The 26,232-nt window shown below is 37.3% G+C and overlaps 1 protein-coding gene across 2 annotated transcripts in view; it reads left to right on the top strand.

Moving 5' to 3' along the window:
- Positions 1 to 10,994, top strand: part of GREB1 (growth regulating estrogen receptor binding 1) — a 147,822-nt gene extending 136,828 nt beyond the window's left edge. For both annotated transcript variants that reach the window (XM_043987596.1, XM_043987595.1), the window contains exons 30-32: positions 5,446 to 5,646; positions 6,602 to 6,740; positions 10,831 to 10,994. In XM_043987596.1, the coding sequence (XP_043843531.1) occupies positions 5,446 to 5,646; positions 6,602 to 6,740; positions 10,831 to 10,994 (504 nt within the window). The remainder of the gene's footprint in view (positions 1 to 5,445; positions 5,647 to 6,601; positions 6,741 to 10,830) is intronic.
- Positions 10,995 to 26,232: the final 15,238 nt, after the last annotated feature.

Here is a 26,232-nt window from a genome sequence, read left to right as displayed (position 1 = left end):
TAGAAATGTAAATTATTTATATAGAAATATAACATAATGCATATATTAGATAAAAACAATAACAACATTCCACTCAAGTCTCAGGTGCTTTCTTAGGTGCTTCATACTTGGGATGCAGGTGACCTTGGGTTGTGGAACCACTATCCTGGCAGGGAAGAAGGTCTGGCTTATTTTGCCAAGTTGGGGAGGCTTTGAGGATTTCAGAGGTGGTGAACTTAAAGGCATTTAGTCTTTTGTCCGTGGGCAGCCTAGTTAAGTTCTGACAGGACAATTAGAACTAGAAGGCTGGCCTTTAAGTGATTAGTTGTTTTAGCCACAACATATGCTAAGGCATAAAGGGTTTATGGTCTGCATCAATTGAAGGAATCCTTACCAATGAATTAATGGATCTCTCAAAATAATAACAATGATGATGATGGTGGTGGTGGTGGTGGTGGTGATATACTCAGAGGCTTGCATAACTTCTGATAATTGAAAGCATTAGTCTTTAGCTCCTTGTCTTATGGAAGGAGGAGTAGATTTCATTGTCTAAATGTATGTATGATTTGATTTTAGTATCAGGTAAACACAGTTTTCTAATGTACACAATTATTCTAAGCCTTGTGAATTTATAGTTTCCATTGGCTTCTGGCAAAAGATACTTGTTCTTTGGGTTTTCAAATATATCTGTGCATTTATTCTCAGATGATATATGCATCAATTAGCAAAGGGACTGTAGTTGTGACAGTATTGATGGTGTGCAAAGAGATGTCAATTCAATTCAACAAACATTTATAAATCAAGAAACTGTGCTGGATGCTGGGTGTTGGGGATGCAGAGATGAAAAACAGCCATCACTGGCTTCTGCGAGCTTCCAGGATAATAGTGGGGATATGCCTGGAAATAATGCAGTGTAGGCAAAGGAGACACCCATAAAGCTAAGAGTATTTACAAATTCAGGGAACCACATTCATCTATAGATGGGGGAAATTGAGGAAAATTCCCATCAATGAGCATTTATGAAGCACCTGCTTTATATACCAGGCACTGTGCCAGGTACAGGAGTTCCAAAGAAAAAAAATGAATTAGTGTCTGCTCGCAAGGAATTTTCATTTTATGCTGGGAGACAACATATATTAAGTATTTGCAGAATACACATACACATATGTATATTAGAATTACATATATTAGCATCTATAGAATAAAAACAAAACAAATTCAAGGTAGTTTTGGGAGGAAGATATCATCAAATAGGAAAATCTGGAGAGGTTTCAATGGAGAAAGTGGACCCTAGGTTGGGCCTTTTGTTCAATTGTTTTAGTCATGTCCAACTCTTTGTGACCGTCTTTAGAGTTTTCTTGGCAAAGATACTGGAAACATTTACTATTTCTTTCTCCAGTTTATTTGACAAATAAAGAAACTGAGGCAAAGGGAGTTAAGTGACTTGCCCAAGTTCACACAAGTAGTAAGTGTCTGAGACCAGATTTGAACTTGGGTCTTCCTGACTCCAGTCTTAGTGTTCTATCCAATGTGACACCTAGCTGCCCCGGGTTGGGCCAGCTACTTAGAGAAAGAAATGTCAAGTGACAAAAATGTAGCAGAAGTGGGTTTTTTTTGACTATAGAGAAAGAGTTGAGTACATAAATAGAGAAGAGGCAAGAGAGGGTAGGATGAGACTGGGAAACAGTGAGCCATTTAATTTGTCTGGTGTCAGTAATACAAGAAGCAATGTAAAAGCAATAGAAAGTTTTAATAGGGCAAACCTTATGAATTTAAAAGGTACTTTGTAAACATACTTTCTAGTGACTTAAAGTCACTATTTCTATATTGAGTAATGCTATTCAACCATTATTATGAATACTAAATTTCAAAGACTTGGATTCACATGGAGGTGAAGACATTTTCAACTACGTTGTATTCCTCATGCAAACTCACTTTTCCAAGTACTATTTGAGTAATAGTATTAAGCCTAGTATTATGGACAGTATATCTTAGGAATGTAAATGGAGTTTTCTTCTGTATTCCTTTGTAGTGAGTTCTCATTTCATCATATTGTTCACAATGATGAAAGAACACAGAACTATGGGGGGGTTGGTGGATAGACAGCTGCAATTAATTTACAAAATATTCCTGAGCCTGGTCTTTCCATGGGCTCATTTTTACTCTCCCAGTGACAGAAATTAAATGGGTTGTCTCTGAAAAGTGAAACTTGGAGGCACTGGAATTGAGGCAGTCCAGACTTTTTCTTCCCTGATAGCGAGATGATCAGCATTGGGTTCACTCTCTGAATAACCAAAGGCATCAGGTTAAATATTCTGAAAGTCAGCATTCTTGTATAGGGAAGGGAGAGCAAGAAGACAAACTGCTGAAATAACATATAATTCTAAATGTAAGCTGTAATTCCTAGGCCTAAAACTGGCTGGTGTTAAACCTGTGTGTGATCCACATTGCCTGCCTTTCAAGTGGATAGTAGTGAAGATTTACTGGAAGAAGGTTGGGACAAAGAGAACAATAACAAAAGTGCTTAAGATGGAGAGCAGTAATAGTACAAATGAATAAAACAGAAAAAAATTCATAGTAAACATGTATTTACATGGCAATTTTACATAATAATTTTAGTGGATAAATAGACTTTTTGTTTAATAGTTTAAAATGATTTGATATAGATAAATAATAAATTAATATAATATTTATATACCACATTTATATTGATTTAATTATATACTATATCTAATATATAATTTATACATCATAGCTAACAATATGCATACAATATTTCTATATATGAATAATGTATGCCATAAAATAAATAATTTATAAAGGAACTCAGAAACCATTTTAGCCAACCAGTATTTTATCTCCTTGGTAAGCAAAGAGATGTGACAGTCAGAATCAACACTCTAGAACACAGACATAATTGTAAAATACTGGAGAACAAGGCATATACCCACTGTATTGTCTTTGTAAAAATTTTCAGAATTATAGAACTAGCGAGGAAATACTTGACAGAAATGAGAGATGTTTTGGTCAGGGTTTCTGGCCAAGGTGGCTACCTTGATTTCAGCAAGGCATACTATATACTAGGCATTTCCCTAATTTATCAGCATAGTCTGTAGTCTTTCCTTAATCTATTTTGTCATAAATGGAAATGAGGTTCATTTGACATAATTTCTTTCTTTTCCCATGATTTGTTTTTGTTGGTTCATGATGATCTTTGATTTACTTTCTAAGGTCTCTTAAATCATCCCTTATAATATGGTTTCTAAAATTTTTGCTAGATGTCACACTCTCAAGTCTTATGCTTTACTGAGAAAATAGAGGCCAAGTCTATTGGCCTAACTTGTTTCCCTTACTCTAAATCTCAAAAACTTTTGGCAACATTCCCCATTTTCTCCTCATTTCCACTTTTCTCTTATGAGGAGATAATGTTTCTCCTTATGCAGGCCAACCCATCCACACATTTAATTTCATTTTCTCCTATCTTCTCTGGTAGATTTCTCTGAAGCTTACCCCGCTTATCACTCTTAATCTTCAGTTCTTTTGTTCTATTTCTTTCTCTGTTGTCTACAAACATGTCCATCTCCAATTCTTCATAAAACCTCTTTTGACCCTATTATCCAGACAAGTTATCATTCTATATTTTTTTTCTTTCCCCAAGCAAACTCCTAGAAAAAGTTGTCTGCTCTCCATGTTCTCTCTTTTACACCCTTCTCACCTTTTTTTTTTCTTTGAGTATAGCTTCTGATCTCATCTGTCAACTGAAACTGTTCTCTTGAAAATTAACAGTGATCTCGTAATTGCCAAAATGGAGGCCTTGTCTCAATCTTGGTCCTTCTTGAGATCTCTACATATATTTGACACCTTTGACTACCTTTTTCTCTTAGAAACTTTCTTCTCTCTGAGTGTTCATGACACTGCTCTCTCTTGGTTCTCTTCTTGTCTATCTGACCACTCCTAACTCTCTTTTATATGATCATCCATAACATTCCCATTCACTCTGAGTATACCCTAAAGCTTTATTATGGATTTTCTCTCTTTACTGTCTTTTACTTTGTGACCTTATCAGATGACATAGGTTTAATTATTTCCTTTATGCTAATGACTCCCAGGTCTTTACTTCCACCCCTAGTCTTTGTTCTGAGCTTTAGTACTATATCACCATTGGCCTACAAGTTAATTTGAAATATTGAATATCCCTTAGACATTTCAAATTCAAGATGTCTAAAATTCATCTTGCCTCTCAAACATACTCCTCATCTGAATTTTTCATAATTCTATCAAGGGTGCCACCGTCCTTTTAACCACTCACTTTTATAAACTTGGTGTCATCTTCCATTTTCCAAATCTTACCATTACCACCTCCAAAGCATCTCCCACATCTGTCTCATTCTTTCTTTTTTTTAAAAAAAATAGTTTAACAAAAAATTTTTTTAAAGTTATAAACATTTTTATTTATGGTTTTGGGTTTCAATTTTTATCTCTTTCCTCCCTCCCCTCCCCACTCTCTGAGGCGGTAAGCAATCAGATATAGGTTATGCATGTATGATTATGTAAAACATTACCTTATTAGTCATTTTGTATAAGAAAACTTGAATAAAAGAAAAAAATGAAAGAAAGTGAAAAAATAGCATGCTTCAGTCTCTGTTCAATCAATATCAATTCTTTCTTTGGAGGTGGATAATATGCTTCATCAATAGTCCTTTGGAATTGTCTTGGATCATTGTACTGTTGAGAATAGTTAAATCTTTCACAGTTCTTCATTAAACAATATTGCTGTCTCTGTGCACAATGTTATCTTGGTTCTGCTCTCTTCACTATACATGTCTTTCCAGGCCTTTCTGAAATCATCCTGCTTCTCATTTCTTATAGCACAATAATATTCCATTACCATCATATACCACAGCTTGTTTAGCCATTCCCCAAATTGATGGACATTCCTTTGATTTTCAATTCTTAGCCACCACAGAAAGAGCTGCTATAAATATTTTGTACAAATATGCCTTTTTCTGAGTAATTTTTGGATTTTATTCCATAATTCTAAATTTATTTCCATACCAGATCAATTCATATTACTACTAGCAATGGCTAGGAGTGCCTGTTTTCACACTGCTCCTTCCAAGAAAAAATATTTCCATCTTTGCCATGTATCTTTCTTCTTTAACCTGACATATTCTCTTGTACTATTACTTTGTGTGAATTCCTCTCCTTACCCTCCCATGGCATGATTCTAAGTTTAAAATTAAGGACTGTATCTTATTAATCTCTTTATCCCTGGCACCTAGTATCATGTTTTCTCCACATATATAATAACATCTTTGGGTCTCAGTTTCTTCATGTCTAAAATGAGGGGATTTGATTAGATAATATCTAAATTCACTTTCAACTCTAAATTCTATGATCCTTATCCTAATAAATATGAAAAAGCAATTGTTTAACTTGACTGTTGCTTATTGTGTTTTTATGTAGGTGTCTGATAACCCAGTGTCCATTGCACCATCTCAGTACATTTGTGCTCCGGATAGCAAGCACACTTTCCTTGCAGCTCCTGCACAACTTCTACTTGAAAAATTCCTACAGTACCACAGCCATCGGTTTTTTCCTCTGTCACTGAAGAATTATGGCCACCCTGTGCTGTCCGTTGATTGTTACCTTAATCTGGGACCTCAGGTGATGTATAAATAAGTGCTATGTACTCAACTCATAAGAGGTTCAAAAACAAGTGAATGGATTTCTTTGAATGATTTTGTGGGATGTAGGTTTGGAAGGGTTACTTCAATTTTCCACTTGAGGGAGGATAGATAAATAGAGCATTTATTAAGAGCTTACGATGTTTCAGAAACTGATAAATACCTTCAAAGGACTTACATTATAATGGGGGAAGACAGCCTTTAAAGGAGAGTTGGAAAGGGGTCTGGGGTACTCCTAAGTGACATGGCTTAGAAATGGCCTGGAAGTATAGTAGAGGCCTAGGTCCCCAACATGATAAGGCCAGAGATGGGCTTTCAGAGTCCAGGGTGGCTCTAGAGATGGAGTCCAAGGTTCTAATGGGATGAGGTGGAGATGATGACTTGAGTGGAATTGGCCATGGTATTGAAAGGGCAAGAAATTGTGATGGAGGCTTTGTTGTGAGAAAGATAAGGCCTAAACTGGCTTATTAGCACCCAGAGTGGTTCAAGGGGTGGAGGCCAAGGTTCCAGTGAAAGTAAAGAGTATAGTTTTAATTGATGTAAAATCCTGAAAAATTAAATGGTTTCACAAATGCAACATGATATAGTTTGAAGAACATTGGATTGGGAATCATCCTAACTTCAAATTCTGGCTTTTTTAACTGTTGTAATCTTGGGCAAGCCATTTAATCTCTTGGAGATTTAGTTTCCTCATCTGTAAAATGGGGATAGGTATGCATGAACTATCTACTTTGTAGGGTAGTGGGAGAACACTATTTAAACTATTAAAGCCCTTAAAATGTTATACAAATATGAGATATTGTAATTCTAATCACTCTTTGTGTATGTATATGTGTGTGCTTGTATGCGGGCTAGCTAGATTAAAAAAAATATACTAAAGGAAGCTTGTTCTTTTTTTTTTTTTTTTAACCACCCTCTGATTCTTCCTTTTTCAGGTTGCTGTTTGTTATGTGAGCTCCAGGCCTCATTCTTTAAATATCAGCTGCTCAGATCTGCTGTTTAGTGGGCTCCTGTTATACCTCTGTGACTCTTTTGTGGTTGCTAGCTTTTTGAAAAAGTTTCATTTTCTGAAAGGTAAGTTGTTTAAATGGTTGCACAATCATAGAGGTACAAAAACGCACTGCACAAATTAATTCATGCAGCTTGTTATTAAATGTCTGCTTTGCTAGGTGTCGGTGAAGTGACAAATACAAATCAACCATGGCCTCTTTTTTTCCAAGGCTCCGACAGTGTACAAATGGAGATTTGTACGTGTCTAAATAACAGTGATGTAATAAATTGTAACTATAAGTAGCAGAGGTGATTGATGGAGTCCCTGATCAATTTAAGCCTCCTAATGCAGTTTATGAGATTACACAGCATGAACCTTTGTGGGAAGGAGTGCTTCCCAATACAGTGGACATGTGTCACAGCCCCTGGCTGAGGGGAAGTTCTAGAAACTCCTCTGATTAGTCCCAGTGACTGGGGCTGCGTCCAAGATGCTTGATGACTGAGCATCAGGGGGAACAGACCCTTAGTTACCAATTATATTGAATGCATGATTATTCCCCTGCTACATATACAGTAACTGTAACAGAGGGTGGTAAGAATATATCACACATCCACAGTGCTTCATGAGGTTTGAGGAAGAAAAAGCATTTCCTTGGGGGATTCAGAGAAGGCTTCCTGAAGAAGGTAGTAATTGAGTAGGGATTTGAAGAGATAAAGCATAGTTAGGGAAGAGGGGTAGAAGTTAGGAGGAGATACAAAAGCCAAAGGGAGAAGAATATTAAAGAAGGAAGGGTTACCAACAGTGTCAAATGCTCCAGAGGAGACAGTTCAATTCAATAAGTCAACAAGCATTTATTAAGGGCCTATGTACCAGGCACTATTCTAAATACTGGGGATAAAATGATAAGCAAAGAGAAATACAGTTCCTGCCCTCAAGGTGCTTATGTTCTGAAGGTGGAAGATAACACACAAAAAGGAACTTAAAATTGAGGAGGGAGGGGGTTGGAGCTTGGAGAATGAAGGATGACCAGTCTGTGCCACTTCTTATAATGGAGAATCCTGGAAGAATTCACCAGTGGGAGTAGGGAGCCATGGGCATGAAGGGAGAAGGCAGCTGCAGAATGAGGCAATAAGGATGGCAATGGCCATTTTTGAGAGGACAGTTTCTGGAGAGCTGTGAGGACAGAAGCCCGATTGAAATGAGGAAAGGGTTTGTAGAGAAGTAAGTAGTTTATAAGAAAATGAAGACATTGTGTGCAGATTTTTTCTTGAAGTTCTATGGAAAAAGAGAGCTGAGATCAGAGCAGGGAGAAGGAAAGTGTTTTTGTTTTTTTTTTAAGATTTAAGGGCTAGAATCTGGACCTATGAATTCAATGATACAAAGAACTTCTGGGTGAATTACTTGGACCACTGGGAGATTAAGTAGTTTCCTTATGGTCACACTGCTAATATATGTTGGAAGCAAGACTTGAACCTAGGTCTTCCTAATTTTGAAGCCAGCTCTCAATCTACTATGCTGCTTCTTCCTTTTAAGTTTGAGATTTTTTAATAGAGGATCATAAAGTATAGAAGTGGAAGGAACTTTAGAGCTTGTTGTGGGAAGGAGCCAGTGGCAAGTGTTAAAAGTGTGCAAAGTCACTTGCGAGCAGAGATAAGTGATGAAGCAGGAACCTGGAGAAGATGGGATTCAGGGTAGAAGTTAGCTTGGTACCGAGTGGGCTCTATTTCAGAGACAGGAAGGAAGAGAAGAGAAGGCAGGTTGAGCACTGAAATAAAGAGTCGGGAAGGCCCGTTGCTGGACATTGGATTGGACACAAAGATGAATATGATAATCCTTGATTTCAAGCACTGAATAGTCTAGTTGGGAAGATAGGATGTGTCTATAACTAGTTCATTAACTAAATATTAAGGGTTTTTATATCTTATTCTTTATGCTTATTCGGTTGTCTTATTTTCAAATTTATAATAACAATTTAAGCCAGCATATACCAACTGCTAAAAGTTTAGTACAGACAGGGGCAGCTAGGTGGCGCAGTAGATAAAGCACTGGCCCTCGATTCAGGAGGGCCTGAGTTCAAATGCGGGCTCAGACACTTAACACTTACTAGCTATGTGACCTTGGACAAGTCACTTAATCTCTCAGAGCTCCAGGTAATGCTCTGAGATTATACACTTCAGAGAAGCTTCCACCCTGCATTGGTAGAGGGAGTATCCTCTCATGGGAGTTCCTTATACTAATGAACTCACAGGTCCAGTCTATCACTCACACTCGCTCTCTCTCTTGCGCTCTCGCTCTCTCTCTCTCTCTCTCTCTCTCTCTCTCTCTCTCTCTCTCTCTCTCTCTCTCTCTGTATGTATATGTATATGTGTATATATATATATATATATATATATATATGGTCAGGTGGGCTGGGGGATTGTGTAGACTTGTCCATGTTGTTTTCTCTTTCTTTCTCTTCTAAGTTCCCTTTCTTCCTACTTCTAATTCCTGTATCTGGTCATTAGCATTTCTACTATTATGATAAGTTTTCAAAGAATTTTATCATGGGACCCTTTCCATCTTGGCTGAATCCTTTGCTGTGGTTGAAAACACAGCTCAGGCCACAATTGTCATTTTCACACATACTTGTTTCTTTAGCAGGGTATGAGAAAAAAATGGTGGATGTGTAGTCAAGAGATATGGGTTTTTCAAATCCTGGCTCTGAGCCTTACTAGTCATGTGACCTTGAGCAAGTAACTTAAACTTTCTGAATGTATTTCCTTGTTTGTAATATGATGTCAGTAATACTTGTACTGCATACTTCCATGGGGTTTTAAGGAAACATTTTATTTTATTTATTTTTTGTTTGTTTTTTTATAGGGCAGTGAGGGTTAAGTGACTTGCCCAGGGTCACATAGCTAGTGTCAAGTGTCTGAGGCTGGATTTGAACTCAGGTCCTCCTGAATCCAAGGCCAGTGCTTTATCCACTGTGCCACCTAGCTGCCGCCTAAGGAAACATTTTAAAATAAATCCCAGATTTCTGCTCTGAAATGCCTGTAGGGCTGATGGCCCTCCTTTTATTTCCCTTCTCTGGCAAATTTTAGTCTTACCTTCTTTCTTCTCACTGGTTGCCCTTGGGCTGCTGTTTCTTTCCAGCTCAGCTCTGGATGTCCCCTTTCCTTCCTTTTGATCATCAGACCCTCAGAATCTCCAGTTCTGAGACAGATACTTCTTTTTATACAAGTTTTTCAGAACAAAACCAAAGTCCCTCATCCTATGGTTTTTACTTATTTGAGGAGAGTAGAGGACTTGTTCTTACCTAACAAAGGTACTTCCTTTTAAATGGAGATGGGGTAATATTGTAGCCCTGCCCTTGTACTCAGTCAATAAATATTTATTAAGTGCCTACTGTGTGTCAGGCATTGTACTAAGCAATGGTGGTACAAATGGGAAAAAAATGACAGTCCCCACCCTCAAAGGAGCTTACAATCTAATGGATCAAGATGACACACAAAAGGAAGCTGAAAAGGGGGGAGAGAGGTGGAGAAGATGGAGTTCAGTCCATAGGAGTGTAGCCGAATAGGAAATGCAAAAAGTATGACTGGGGAGTTCTCTTTACATTTAGAATTTTATTTTCCCAAATTACATGTAAAATGCAAATTTTGACATCAATTTAAAAAACAACAACTTTGTGTTCCAAATTCTCTTCCTCCCTTCTTCCCCCCCCCCAAGAACTCAAGCAATTCAATATAAGCTATACATGAATGATTATGCAAAACATTTCTACATTAGCTAGGTTGTGAAACAAAAGAGACAAAAACAAAACTTCAGTTAAGGAACTAACCCAAAAAATTATGCTTTAATCTGTATTCAGATACCATCAGTTCCCTCTCTGTAGATTGATTGCATTTTTCATAATACCTTCAGAGTTTTCTTGGATCATTGCATTGATGAAAATAACAAAATCATTCACAGCAGATGGGGAGTTCTCTCTAAATGGATGCTCTAGCCCACCAATCATAGGGACAGAGTGTACTGATTGGGCATGAGTACTAAGGCTGAAATAACTTTTGGGATAATGATTTTCTTGACAACGAGATTCCTGGGAATTAGGAGGTTTATTCAAATCAGAAACAGTGTACAAATATTAGATTAAAAAATATTTGTTGTTCTTTCTTTTTCTCATTTGTGTAGGTGCCACCTTGTGCGTCATCTGTCAAGATCGTAACTCACTCCGTCAGACAGTTGTACGCCTAGAGTTGGAAGATGAGTGGCAGTTCAGGCTTCGGGATGAATTCCAGACAGCCAATGCCAAAGAAGACAGGCCACTTTTCTTTCTGACTGGGCGTCACATTTGAAAGAAAGAACAACCCCATTTTCTGGAAGAGCAGATACTTCAGAGAGCCCTTGTGCCAAGGTGACTGAAAGAAACCATCGCACATCAGAGCTGAAAAAGGACCTTAGAGCTCATCAAGTCCACTCAACTCATTTTATAGGTGGTAGGACTAACAGCCTTGAGGAGTTCAGTGGTCTGTCCTTGGTTACACAGTGAGTTAGTAGCTGAGCTGGAAACCCAGGTATTCAGAGCGCCTACTTTACCGGAAAGCTGTCTACAAAGGCAAGATCGCCATCACCAATGCTGTACCCATGGACATGCATAGAGAATTTCAGAGCTGGAAGGGATCTTTGAGATCCAGTCCATACCCCTCATTTTCATAGAGAGGTAAACTGAGGTCCAAAGACTAGAAGTTTAGGGAAGATCTAGGGCTATATGATCCAGATCTCCGGCTTCTCATTCCCTGGTACCCTTTTCCACCACAACATATTGCTGAGACTTCTGGGACATTTCGGAAATGTTTCTTTAAGAACAAAGTTTGGACAGTTCACCTTGTTATCTATATGCTTCCATGATAGAAACTCGTAGCCACTTTTGGGTGACATTGTACAATCTTGGATACTTGTTCTTGAAGTGGAAATGTCTTTACATGAGTAGAAGGACCAGTTATGAAGTATTCTTCTTCTGCCCATGTTACCGCACAAGCAGTATTTAGAAACAATGTTGAAAAATCACAAATCCCTTAGATATATAGGGTACATCTAAAAAAATGAGGTCATTGGAATAAGAATTACACAATCCTAGAATCTTCGTATTAGGAGGAACTCACTCCTATTTAGATCAATCAATTGATTGATCAACAAGCATTTATTAAGGGCTTTCTATGTGGCAGGCACTGTGCTAAGCACTGAAGATGTAAAGAAAGACAAAAACATGTTCTCTGCCTTCAAGGAGCTCACATTCTAGAGAGAGAGAGAACATGCAAACACCTATGTACATACTAGATATATGCAGTTTAAATGAGACATAATCTCAGAAGGAAGGCACTGGCAATGGGGAGGGAGAAGGGAAAAGTATACTGCTGGATTGTCTAAGTTTTTCATACTTCAGAAACTAGAACAAGGTGCCAAATAAGCCAGTTACTTATTGAGTGCCTTCAAGCACATGATTGAATATCTTTTAAAAATGTTTTATTAGTGGATTTTCCTTTTTTATGCCAATCATTTCCAATATCACCCCCCAACACACACACACACACACACACACACACACACACACGCTACCACATTGAATTCTTCCTTTTAAGAAAGAAAAACAATTAAGCAAAACCAATGGACAAAGTCACATACTAACTAGATTATACCATTTTACCCTTGTGGTCCCTCACCTCTCTACTGAGAGGAGAGAAGTGAGTTTTATCATCTGTCATGTGGTTTAACTTCCTAACAAAGCTCTGCACTCTGGTTGGCATTAGATTTTCTGTAGGAGGACAACTTAGAGGACTATCTCTTCCCTAAAGTGAAAATGAAAGGACATGTCCTTAAATGTTGTTAAATAAAATGTGTTGTAGGGAGGAAATTATATGGTGGCTCTCTGAGGGTCCTTTAAAAATGAGAATTGATTTACAGAGGAGTGAGAATGGAATTGTTCAGTTCACTCAAAAAAATCCCCAACAGCCCAGAAATGATGGATGAGAACAAGGCCTGTGACCCTTTGCTTATTAAAAGCTTATTTTCAAATTCTTCATTAAGGCTTGGCTTTGCTGGCAGGTAAAGTGTATCACTTGAAGTGTTTGCAAAAATTAAGGACTCCCAGGAACCTAAGTCCAGTATGAGTGGGAGCAAAGGGGTACAAGGAACAACCTGATTCCAGAAGGGACTGAAACTTGAGGAAGCATCTGAACCAAAGGGCATTTTTCAGACATCCCCTTTTAGATAGCATTGAAACATGCTAATGGGCAGTGGTCACTTTCGCTTGGCCTAAACTTGAAGACGTTGCATGAGGAATAATGGAACCAAAAAGAAATCGCTTTGAAAGATGGTACCAAAGATTGTGTGTTGATTTTTCTTTTTACCCTTAAGAAAAAAAGACCATAAAACAACAGCAACAAAACTTGTGAGTATAGCAGATTTGGGTTGATGTTTACAAAATTATTTTATTAGTGATTGGTGACAGTATATATTTCATTATTCCTATTTTGGAATGCAACTTTACTTTCTGTAGTTTTATTTGTCTTTTGTAAATAGTATCTCTTGTGCAGCTTTCCCTTACATTGTGTTAGTTAATTTAAACTTTTTAAAGGTCTTAATATTCATGTTGGTTCCAACCTTTATAAATAAAACTTGCAATGCACTTACTGGTTTCTGGTTATTTGCACAGTTATCAAATTCCAGGCATCTTGAATTACTATTAATATAAAAACATTCATCAAACTTTAGCAGCTTGCCATTTTGATGCAAGTGGGAATTATTTTCTTAGCAGGATTTTGGTTACTCTTGGCATCCAACTTGAAAAAAATACTTGGTGGCATCTTCATCTAGTGAACTAGCTATAACCAATGAACTTCTTGGTATGGCATTCAGAACCCACCATCTGGTGTTATAGGCCCTTTATCAGTTTCTTCCTGCCCAAAATCTTTTCATATTTTTATTTATGTGTTCCTGTGTGTTCCGTTTATGCAAGCCCAGATGAAGCAGCTATGATATGGTGAAAGAGAAATAAATTTAAAGTTGAGACATATCTGAATCTTTTTCAGCATAATTATATCTGACATGGTCTTCATAACACTGTTCTCCCTTCTGTTGTGAAGTTTACGTGTTGTCAGGAACTAAGAGTGCTCATTAGTTGCTGGAAATTTGGCTTCTTTGTATTGTCCTTTTCATTTTCTATACTATAGCCATTGTGTGTGCTGTTCTCTTGGTTTTGTTTACTCTGTTCCACATACAAGGCTCATAATGCTTCCATGCTAAAGTTTTATTCCTGGGAAGTCTCCAAAATCTTACATTTAGCTTTACCTTAGTTGCCCCAAATATGGGTTCCCAACTCCATTGTTCTGTAGAGGTTGCTAGGTGGCACCATGAATGGAGTTCTGGATTGATAACCAGGAGGACCTGAGTGCAAATCCTGCATCAGGCACTTTACTAGCTGTGGGACCTAGGGTAAGTCACTCAGCCTCCCTACTCTTCACTTTCCCTATCTATAAAATGAGGTTGTTGGACTCAATGATGTTAATGTCCCTTCCAGCTTTAAATCTATGATAATAGATAATATAGATATTGGGTAGAAGACTGTTTTATCCACCTTTGAAAATGTATAAGATAGAAAGAAATGTTCATTAGTGCTGTTACATAACATGCAGAGTTTTTTGGATTATAGATATATTTTTGTTAAATATATATATATATACACACACACATGCATGTATGTATATCTATGTATCTATTTATATACATAGATATGCATATGCATAGATAACTATAAAATGCACATGTGTACACTCAAAACACATACATGTAAGATCGTACTATGCATAATTCTATTTGCCATCTCTTTCATTGAAGTGGATATCATCTTCATAGGTCCAAGTCTTTCCATAGTTTTCTAAATCAACCAGGTCATCATTTCCTACAATACAGCTGTATTCAAACTCAATCACATCCTATATGAGATTATCTATGAAAGATTTCCCTCCCACCCCAATTTTCTGCAGTCCTTCTATTCTTGGCTACATTGGTTTTATTTATGCAAGAAATTTTAAATTTAAAATAATCAAAATTATCCATTTAACACTTCAACAATGCTTTCACTTTATAATATAGTTTAAGGTCTGATACTGCTGAATCTCTTTCCTTTACTTTTTTCCCTAGTTTCTTTGAAATTCCTGAACTTTTGTTCTTCCATATGAACTTTGTTATTTTTTTCTAACTCAGTAAAATAATTTTTAGTAATTTAATTGGGATGGCATCGAATAAATAGATTAATTAGGTAAAATTGTCATTTTTTATTATATTGGCTTTACATAACAGTGAACAATGTTACTCCAATTATTTAAATTTTACTTTATTTGTATAAACAGTGTTTTATGTTAATGTTAATGTAGTTTCTGAGTCTGTTTTGGCAGGTTTACTCTCAGGTATTTTATACTACCTTGTTATTTTAAATGGTCTAAAACAATACTGAATAATATTAGTGACACAGTGTAGTTTTTTGATTTTTCTCCTTTAATTAAATATATTTTAGCTTTAACTTTGTCTGAGCTCATGATTATTACCCCTGCTTTTTTAATATAATAAATTCTACCCCAGCCCTTTACTCATTAGTGTTGTTACATAACATGCAGGGGTTTTTTTTTTTTTTTGGATTATATATATTTTTGTTAAATATTTCTCAATTACATTAAATTTTTTTAACATTCATTTAAAAATTTTTTGAGTTCCAAATTCTCTCCCACTTTTCTATCTTTCTTCCACCCTTTGAAAAGGCAATATAATATCAATTATACTTGTGAAGTCATGCAAAACTTTTCCATATTAGCCTTGTTGGAAAAAAAAACCCTCATGAAAATGCAAGAAAAATAAAGTGAAAAGATATGCTTCAATGTACTCAGAGTTCATTAGTTCTGTCTTTGAAGGTGGATAGCATTTTTCATTGTGAGTCTTTTGGAATTGTCTTGGATCATTGTCTTGATCAATGCTACATCTTTCACAGTTGATCATCATTACAATATTGCTATTTCTGTATACAATGTTCTGGTTCTATTCACTTTACTTTGCACCAATTTATATAGGCCTTCCCAGGTTTTTTTGAAAGCATCCCGCTCATCATTTCTTACAGCACAATAGTATTCCATCACAATCATATACTACCATGTGTTCAGCCATTCTCCAAGATGGGCATCTTCTCAGTTTTCAGTTCTTTACTACCACAAAAAGACCTGCTATAAATATTTTTGTATAAATAGGTCTTTACCCCTTTTCTTTGATATCTTTGGGATACAGACCTATGAGCAGTATTGCTAGGTCAAAGGGTATGTATAGTTTTATAGCTTTTTAGGCACAATTCCAAATTATAGCCAGTATTCCTAAATTGTCCTTCATATTCTCTCTTTCTCTCTCTCTCTCTCTCTCTCTCTCTCTCTCTCTCTCTCTCTCTCTCTCTCTCTCTCTCTCTCTCTCTCTTTTTGGTGAGGCAATTGGGGTTAAGTGACTTGCCCAAGGTTACGCAGCCAGTAAGTGTTAAGTATCTGAGGCCAGATTTGAACTCAGGTACTCCTGAATTTAGGGCCAGTGCTCTATCCACTACGCTACCTAGCTGCCCCTGTCCTTCATATTCTTGATGGAAGAACAAATGTCTAATGTAACTTCTGGGTAAGAGCTCTAGAGGAGTCTGAAATTCCTAGGTGAATCTCCCTTTTCTATAATAAAACTGGAAGTTTTCTTGGTTTCCATGTAAGGAGTTGGGCCAAGTTTCTTAAGTGAAACCTTAGTTCTAGGAACAAAGCTTTAGAGCCAAAAGAGACCTAGAGACCATTAAGTCCAACTCTTTCCTCTGTGTCTCCCCAGAAATTTCCCTCTGCTAATTGCCAACCCATATCTAAGCTGTTCCTGACCTCCCATGTCCCAATGGCTCTCAGGATACAATTTTTCAGCTATCTTGCCCCAGTGCATCTCACTTTTGGGATCTGTCTGGTGCTAATTTGCTCAGGTCAGAGCAATCAGTAACAGCAGACTACTGTAAATACTAGTCAGATTCAGCAAAAAAAAGTGAAAGAATAGTTTTAAAAAAATTTTTCTCCACTTTATGCCAAAGGTGAAATGCCGAACGGTTTGAGATACACTAGTTTGACAGAAGCTCTCAACTGAAACAGCTTGTTCACTTTGGGGACTCAAAGCCCTGACTCAGAAAATCATTGACAATCATTACCTAATACCATCTACCATCTTGGTGATGCCAATTTTCCTCTCATGCAGAGGGTACAAAATTAACAAATGAACATTTTATTGCAAGTTAGAAGGAAACAAAATAGAACTTTAAAGGAGTTCTTAGAAAATAACATCCTTCAATGAATAATCTCTTTCCAAGGACCTATAGAAAGTCTTAGTAATTGACAACTTCCCAATGTCTAACAGGCATTGCCTCATGTAATTCCTGGGATCAGCTCATCTGCCTCTGTTGTGGTGCTTCCTACAAATCTGTACAGTTTACAGCAGCCAGTGTCAAGCATAGCACCCTACAGAGGTTTCTCTAACAGAGGTGCTAGGCAGGAAACACCAGGAGCTTTCTCACCTGGTGGGAGGCATAGATCTTCTGGTGTTGCATCATACTATGTTTTTTTCCTTGAGGTGTTATATACTTCCCTGCATTATTATTCCTTCCCAGCTTGGTCCGGAAACAAGAATTTTATAATTTTCTCTCCAAGGGAGTCCCAGTTACCATTGTAGGTTCAGATAGCATTGTTCTTTCTCCATATTATTATGCCTATTGCCTGTAGGCAAGAGAAAAGACATTGGAACTTGGTGATTACAAATCCCAATGTCTTTTCTCTCATGTTCCTATACCAGAGATATTCCTTGGATAAGCAAACACTTTTTACTGGGTCAGAAACTGGCAAAGCATCCTAGTTTCCCCTAGGTTATTCCCCAGGTTCCAAAGATTCATTAGGGGGCAATTGGGTTGTTTTCAAGTCATTTTAGTTGTGTCCCACTCTTTGTGACCCCATCTGGGGTTTTCTTGGCAAAGATACTGAAGTGGTTTGTCATTCCCTTCTCCAGCTAGGTAGTTCAGTGGTTAGAGGGCTGGGTCTTCAGTCAGGAAGACTTATTTTCCTCAGTTCAAATTTGGCCTCAGACAATTCCTAGCTGTGTGACTCTGGGCAAGTCACTTAACTCTGCTTCAGTTTTCTCATCTGTAAAATGAGCTGGAGAAGGAAATGGCAAACCACTCTAGTATCCTTGCCAACAAAAGGGGTCACAAAGAGTGAGATATGATTGAAACAAATGAACAACAAGAACCATGGCTTAATATCATGGTATGATAGGCAGCTGATCAGAGTGGATTGAAATTAGCAGGGACCAGAGAGAGTATATTTTTCCATTGGCTTGCTGTTCTGATCAAAGGATCTTTACATTGAAATGGAGTTTGTGTGTGTGTTTATGTAGTGATGTAGAGAATATAATTAGATATAACTGTTAAGCGAGACATAATTTAATAAGTTCATGAATAAACAAAAAAGTACTTATTAAGCACTTAATTTTGTGTCAGGCATTATTTTAATCATGGGTAATATAAATATAAGCAAACCTTCAAGGATTTCTAATAAAATTTTAATACAGGAAGTCAGCACATAAAAGAAAGTTCAATTGTAGGACAGACATAAAAGGGCTGGATGTACTACAGGTGCAGTAGTGCAGGGTACATGAAAAGGCCTAGGGGTTCTTAGATTAAAGTTTAGGTCAGAAGTGCTGGGAGACTGAAGGGTTATGGAGATAGGGAAGATGGTAATGCCTGGTGGTCCTCAATCTCATTGCAAGTAATAGAGGTGCTTACTCACATCATCCAAGCAGCCAGGTCAAGAGAGAAAGGCAAAAGGGGAGGACATTCCCAGTGGTAGCAAGTATTCCTGCTTCCCAGGCATCATGGTTGGGTTCTGGGACATCTAAGGAAAGGAGAGGGGATGACACCCTGTTAGTGGTAGAGTTCATTTCATAGAAGAATAGCAGTGGAGAAGGTGTCCAGTATTTCATAGGAGAAAATAACTGGGAAGATGAAGGAAACCTATTTATATGGCTTTGTTATCTATGAGAAAAGTATGCACTTGTACTGTAGGTTATGATTTGCTCAAAGTCATATAGGTAGTTAGTAGCATATCTGGTACAAGCACTAATGCCTGACTCCTCAGAGATCAAAGGTCCTTTTCCATTTAGCATCTATAGAAAAGTATGGTCTGCAGCTGGGAATAGCTAGAGGAACAGATGGAGCAGGGAGCTGCCTTCTGGCTAAGATGCCCTGGAGGAAGAGACAAAGGCACTTTTTTTTGCTGGAGTTCACCTTGTATTCTTCCTGATGTTTCAGGTTGAGCCAAGCCATGGTGGGCAAAAAAGAATTGAAAAGTTCCACAGCAATTGCACTCCCTTTGCTAGCTTCTTGATAGTAGTTCAGAGATCATTACTGCTGGAAGTGATTTGAGATGATTTAGTTGCAAAATTCTCATTGTATACAAGTGCTCCTCGGTTCTCCCCTCTTCAGTATAGCATTTTTTAAAATCTGGATTTGTATTTTAGTTGGCAAAAGGGGCTCCTGCTGAGTAACTACTACCAATGCAGATTGACACCTTGTCAGCAAGGTATAGTCTTAGAATGTTGTCAGGTGCTCAGGGTCACAAGGACATCCTCCAAAACCTTAAGTTTTGTTTGTAAACTATTATAGCTTAAAAAGTGATACCCTTATTATCTGAGGAAGAACCTGAACCCCTTTCTGACCCCAAAGCCCATCCTTTGTCCACTCCTCCCATGCTGTGTATTGCACCACATTAGATGATGTTACCAGTCTTTTGGTAGCAGTGGGGCAGGGTGGTACTTGCCTCTTTTAAGGGTAAGGCTGGTTTAGAATCAAGAGGCTTCTACTTTGTTAAAAGCTAACAGCCAGTCCTTGCCTCCTTTTTTGGAACCTATTGTTCAGATACATATCAGTGAAGGTATATGTGTGTGTGTGTGTGTGTGTGTACATACATGTATTTGCACATGCTTTGGGTGGGGGAAGGAGGAGGATATGAGTGTTAAGTGTTGATAAATAATTATACTAAAATGCTGTTAACACATTTGAGAAGTTAAATGATTGGTAACTTTTGATTGAGTTCACCCCACCAGGAGAAGATCAATTGCGTATAACCCCTCAACTTCTCCAGGAATCCTTTTTCAGTGAAAACTGAGTCTTGTTATAAAACACAGGAATTGGGCCTCTTGCCCAATTTTGAGATATTTTCTATAATTTCCCAGAGAAGACATTGTCTACCCTCTAACGGAACATCTCTAGTGATAGGGAGCTCAACTGGAAGTAGTTGCCATTTTGGATAGCTTTGATTGTTAGGAAATTCTTTTATATGTTTGAATCAGTATTTGACTCTTTGTAACTTCCATTCACTAATCCTGGTTCTGCTCTCTGAAGCCAAGTAGACCAAGTCTAGTTCCTCTTCCACACAACAATAATAGCTAGTATTTGTATAGTGCTTTAAAGTAAAGCATCTTACAAATATGACCTCATTTTATCCATGCAACCATCCTGGGAGGTAGGTGCTATTATTATCTCCATTTTAAAGATGAGGAAACTGAGGCAGTTGGAATTTAAATGATTCATCTACAGTCACACAGCTAATAAGTGCCTCAGGCAGGATTTGAATTCAGATCTTCCAGAGTACAGGTTCTTCCTCTAGCCACTGCACCACCAAACTGCATATGCTTGTAGACTATTACCATGTTACCCCTAAATATCGTTCAGACAAAATATCCATAGTTCTTCAACTAATTTCTGTAAGCCATACAATTATCAAGTTGTCAGATTTTGTAGATTTTACCTATACAATCTCTTTCACATCTTCCATTCACACATCCACCACTCTAGTTCAGGTTTTCATTATGTTTTATCTGGACTATTGCATTAATTTTCCAATTAGTCTCTGTATCTCAAGTCTTTTACCTCTCCAATCTACCTTCCATATAGTTGCCAGATTGGTATTCCCAAAGTACAGGTATAATTGTTCCACTGCCCTACTCAGAAAGTTCCATTGGCTTCTTGCCTTCAGGATCAAATGTAAACTCTTCTGTTCCTCCATCCTTTTCTCCTTTCTCTCTATCCTAGTTCCTTTGGTGATTTCATTAGCTTCCATAGATCCAATTATCATCCAATTATGATGATTCTCAAATCTACTTATCCAGCCCCAATCACTCTATTGAGCCCATCTCTCATCTCTAACTTCCTATTGGATATCTCAAACTGGATGTCCCATAGACATCTTAAACTTAACTTGCCCGAAGCTTAATTCATTATCTTTCTTTCCAAACTCTACCTTCTTCCTAACTGCCGTCTCTTACTGTTGAGGGCACCATCATGCTCCCAGTCACCCAGGTTTGCTGGAAGCCTATGTCATTGTTGGCTCCTCATTACCTCTCCCTCTCATTGCTCCACTCTCTTTGCTGTTTCTAAGACAAGATACTCTATCTCTGTACTTTGGACATTTTAACTGGCTGCCCCCCATTCATGGAATGCTTGCCCTCCTCATCTCTGCTGACTGGCTGCCTTCAAGTGCCAGCTAAAATCCCACCTTTTCCATTCTCCTTTAATTCTATTACCTTCACCTCTGAAATGATTTCTAATTCTTTCTTTCTGTAGTTTGTTCGTACATAGTTGTTTGAATGTTCTCTCCTCTTTTAGACTGTGAACTCCTTGAGAGCAGGGACTGTTGTCTCCTTTCTTTATATCCCTAGCATTTAGCACAATGTATAGTACATAGTTGGTGTTTAATAAATGTTCATTAACTGACTATTTTTCAAGCCTTTCACAATCTTGCTCCTGCCCACCTTTCCAGATATTTTGTAGATCACTCTTCTTCCTGCATTCTTTTTTCCTGCCCAACTAACCAATTTGCTGTTCCCTGTACATGACATTTTATCTTCTACCTTCAGGCCTTTGCAAAAGCTGTCCTCCATGTCTGGAATGCACTCATCACTGCCTTGAAGCCTCACTAGTTTCCTATACAGCACAACTCAAGAGCCACCTTTGTTGGGAAGTCTATCTGAACCTTCCCAGCTATTATTGCTATCCCCTAATTACTTTGCATTGACTTTGTAGCTACTTTTATTGGTACTTCCTTATGTTTCCAATAAGCTCCTCCAAGGCAGGGGTCCTTTTTTTTCTTTTGTATTCCTAGTGCCTAGCACAATACCTGATAGATATTTACTAAATATTAGTTGAATTGAACAGTCTTCAGTCCCTTTATAATTCTGGTTATTTTCCTCTGGTTGTGCTCACTTAATCAGAACTGAACATTGTATTCTAGATGTGACCTTACCAGTGTAGAAGAGAGAGGGACTATCATTCTTCTTCTTTTTTCTTTTTATTTCTTTTTTTAAATTTAGAATTTCCCCCAAGTTACATGTAAAAAATCCCAAATTTTTTTCACAGTGATTTTTAAAAAACTTTGTGTTGCAAATTTTCTTTCTCCCTCCCTCCTCAACCCTCTCTAAGAAATCGAGCAATTCAATATGTCATGTATGTACAGTCATCTTCACATTAGTCAAGTTGTGAAAGAAAATAGACAATATAACTTTAGAAAGAGGAACTAAAAAAGAAAATTATATTTCAATCTGTATTCAGATACTATCAGTTCTTTCTCTGTTAATGGTTTGCATTTTTCATACATCCTTCTGATAGCATCCTGTTCATCATTTCTTTCACAGTTACTATTGCTAACTGTATTACTCTCCATCCTATTCCCTCCCCCTTGATATTTACTCTATTTTCTATCTTCTTTCACCCTATCCCTTCTCAAAAGTGTTTTGTTTTTTATTGCCCCCTCCCCCAATCTGTCCTTCCTTCCTTCGCCTTTCCGTCCTTTATCCTCTTCCTCTCTCACTTTCCCTCAGGGCAAAATATATTACTATACCCACTTGAGTGTCTATGTTATTCCCTCTTTGAGACAACTCTGATGAGAGTAAGGCTCACTCACTCCCTTGCTCCTTCCCCATCTTCCCTGTCACTCCATATTCTTTTTCTTGTTTCTTTTATGTGAGCTACTTTACCACTTCCACCTCTCCCTTATTCTTTCTTCCAGTGCATGCCTCTTACCCCTTAACTTTATTTTAAAGATGTCATCATGGGTCACCTAGGTGACACAGTGGACAAAGCATCAGCCCTGGACCCAGGAGGCCCCAAGCCCAAATCCGTCCCCAGACATAAGCCACCCCACCCTGCCTGCTCCCCCAAAAAAAAGGATAAACAAAAAATAAATGCTTTACAGATATCATCCCTTCATATTCAATTCATACCTGTGCTCTCTAAATATATTCCTTTCAGCTGCCCTACTGAGAAAGTTCTTATAAGTTAGAAATATTATCTTCCCATGTAGGAATATAAAGTTTAACTTTTTAATATCCCCCAAGATTTCTTATCACCATTCTTCTTCTGGACAACTTTTTGTCTCTTAATTTGGCCCAAGATGAAATGAGCTTTTTTGGGGAGGCTAAATTGCATGACTTAATATTCAATTTTACCAATGTCTCACCTAATTGTTGACCCATATCTCCCACCCAGTCAATATTTCTGCAATTGTTTTTTACTTAAGTAGATTCCTCAGGGATCTAAATTCTTAGGGTTCTTTAGTTATTTAGGTGGTTTGTGAAGGAGTAAGGTCCTTCAGTAAATGGATTCTAATCTTTTTTTAAAAATAAGAAACATTTTTATTTAAAGTTTTGAATTCCAAATTTTATCCATCCTTCCCACCTACGTCCCTCCTCCCTCAGGTTGTAAGCAATCAGATGTAGGTTATACATGTGCAATTATGTAAAACATTGCCACATTAGTCATTTTGTTTAAGAAAACTTGAATGAAAGAAAAAATGAAAGTGAAAAATAGCCTGTTTCAGTCTGTGTCCAATCAATATAAATTCTTTCTTTGGAGGTGGATAGTATGCTTCATCATTAGTCCTTTGGGATTGTCTTGGATGATTGTATTGCTGAGAATAGTTAAGTCATTCACAATTCTTCATTGAATGATTTTGCTGTCATTGTTCACAAAGTTCTCCTGGTTCTGCTCACTTCACTATATATCAGTTCATACAAATCTTTCCAGGCCTTTCTGAAATCATCCTCTTTGTCATTTCTTGTAACACAATAATATTCCATCACCATCATAGACCACAGCTTGTTTAGTCAATTCCCCAATTGATGGGCATTCCTTTGATTAATGGATCCTAACCTACCACTGGGTCCTATACACATTAAATATTCAATGTTTATTGTTGATAATGGTAATGTATATATAACACTACTACTATAATTTGCTCACTTTAAGCTTAAGGATAATTGTAATTGAAACTTATACTTAAAAAACAACTTTATTACTTTTTGTTCTTTTTTTTCAATCCTGTAGAAAAAGACAATAAGTGTTAAGTGTCTGAAGCTGGATTTGAACTCAGGTACTTCTGACTCCAGGGCTGGTGCTCTATCCACTGCTCCACCTTGCTGCCTCCACCCACCTTTTTTTAGAGAGGAAGGAGATATATGTTTTCTTAGACCAAGACTGGTCATCATAATTATAGTGTTCATTTATGTGGCTAAAGATATTGTATGTTTTATTCTCCTACTTGGGTTCATATCAGCCCTCCCATGTTTCTCTGAATTTATGATATTTTTCATTTCTTATTGCACAATATTATTCCATTCCATTCTGTACTAGTTATTTTAAAATTCCCTCATCAATGTGTCTTAAAAATACAGACAATTGAAACAATTGTCCACTTCCCTATTTCTAGGAGAGATGCAAAATCCCCAGTGTCCACAAGATGGTGGTAAACCCATTTTGTTTTCTATCCAGAGTCTCCCCCTCAATCATAGGATTTAGGAATTGGGAGAGGTCATCCATTCCACACTTCTAAATTTGCAGATGAGAATTTTCAGTCCCAGTGAAGCTGTGACTTACCCCGGTTTATCCAACTAATAAGTAAATGGAAGAATTCAAATGCAGCTCCTACTCCACTATACCATATGTGGCCTACTTAAGCTTATGTAAAGAGAATAGTTAAAGTTTCTGAATTATCTTGTTTTTACCAAAGGAAAACAGATGAAGAGATGTGTTATAATGGAAGAACTGAATGGAGGCAGGAGACCTTTGTTTGGATCCTGCCTGACACTGGCTATATGACCTTAAAAAAGTCACTTTAGCTTTTTAGCCTCAGTTTCTTCTTCTGTAAAATGAGGATAAAAATATTTGGGCTAATGGAGAAAATCTTTGTATAGCTTAAAGTGCTATAGAAATGTGAGTTGTTTCCATTTCTGCACTGTAGCTACTATTCCATATTTGTGATATGAGTCTGCAGACTGAAAATATAGAGACTGAATGATGTTGCAGGTATGTATAATCTTGTTTGTTTTTGTTTTTGTTTGTTTTTGGTTTATTTTTTGTGGGGCAATGGGGGTTAAGTGACTTGCCCAGGGTCATACAGCTAGTAAGTGTCAAGTGTCTGAGGCCAGATTTGAGCTCAGGTCCTCCTGAATCCAGGACCAGTGCTTTATCTATTGCACCACTTAGCTGCCCCCAGGTATGTATAATCTTGAAGAAATAATTTGTCCTATGTGGGGGAAGGGTAATGACCATACTGCAATGAAACTACTCAATTTGGAGTTAGAATACCCAGGTTTGAACATTGGCTCTGCTATTTACAAATTGGACCTCAGGTCACTTAAGGATTCTGAATGATAGTTTTCTACAATAGTGTAGGAGGTTGAACTAAACTTTCAAAGGGACCTTTCAGCTCCAAATCATATGAGCTTATGATTAATTGATGAGATTTCTTCTTCCCAATAGATGAGAATGTCCTTCATCTGTAAAATGGAGGCCAATTCCATTAAATAAAACCTCATTTATTTAGACTAATTGGAGGAGAGAGGGAGGGAAGAGTTGTTTGAAGCAGTGAAAGGTCTGATTGATAGAATAGTTTTAGAATAATGCAATTTTAGTTTTTAGTTTAAACATAGACAGTCATTGATATTAATAAAATATTTATCTGTGATAGAAAAAATGTTAATGGAGAAGTCTAATATTCTGCAAAACAGTGTTTTCCCTTCTAAGTTAAACAGTCTCCTAATGAATGAAAGAATGAAAGTGTTTGAAAGTACTTACTATGTGTTAAGCATTGAATAATCTTGTTTATGCCATTGACTTACCCCTTTTTTTCATAGGCAGGGGAAAATTAATCTTTTGTTGAATGAATGACAAATACCACATGAGTGATGTTTGAATGGGTATCTTTTTTTCCTCCTCATAATATTACCTTTCTGACTTTTCAGTAAGAAGGAATGTGATACATTGGAAAGAAGGGTGGCATAAGGGTTTCAGTACTTATTCAAACACTTGGAAATCACTTAGCCTCCCTTCGCCTCAGTTCTTTCATCTGTACAGTGGGTTAAATAATACTTATACTACCTACCTCCCAGGCTAGTTTTGAGAAAAGTAAACCTTTTGGCTCTGTAAAAATATGAGTCATTCTTTCT

Source organism: Dromiciops gliroides, chromosome 2 (assembly GCF_019393635.1).
Source record: "Dromiciops gliroides isolate mDroGli1 chromosome 2, mDroGli1.pri, whole genome shotgun sequence".
NCBI classification, from domain to species: Eukaryota; Metazoa; Chordata; class Mammalia; order Microbiotheria; family Microbiotheriidae; genus Dromiciops; species Dromiciops gliroides.
The sequence above is the reverse complement of the archived record's forward strand: the minus strand, read 5'-3'. Positions and strand labels throughout refer to the sequence as shown.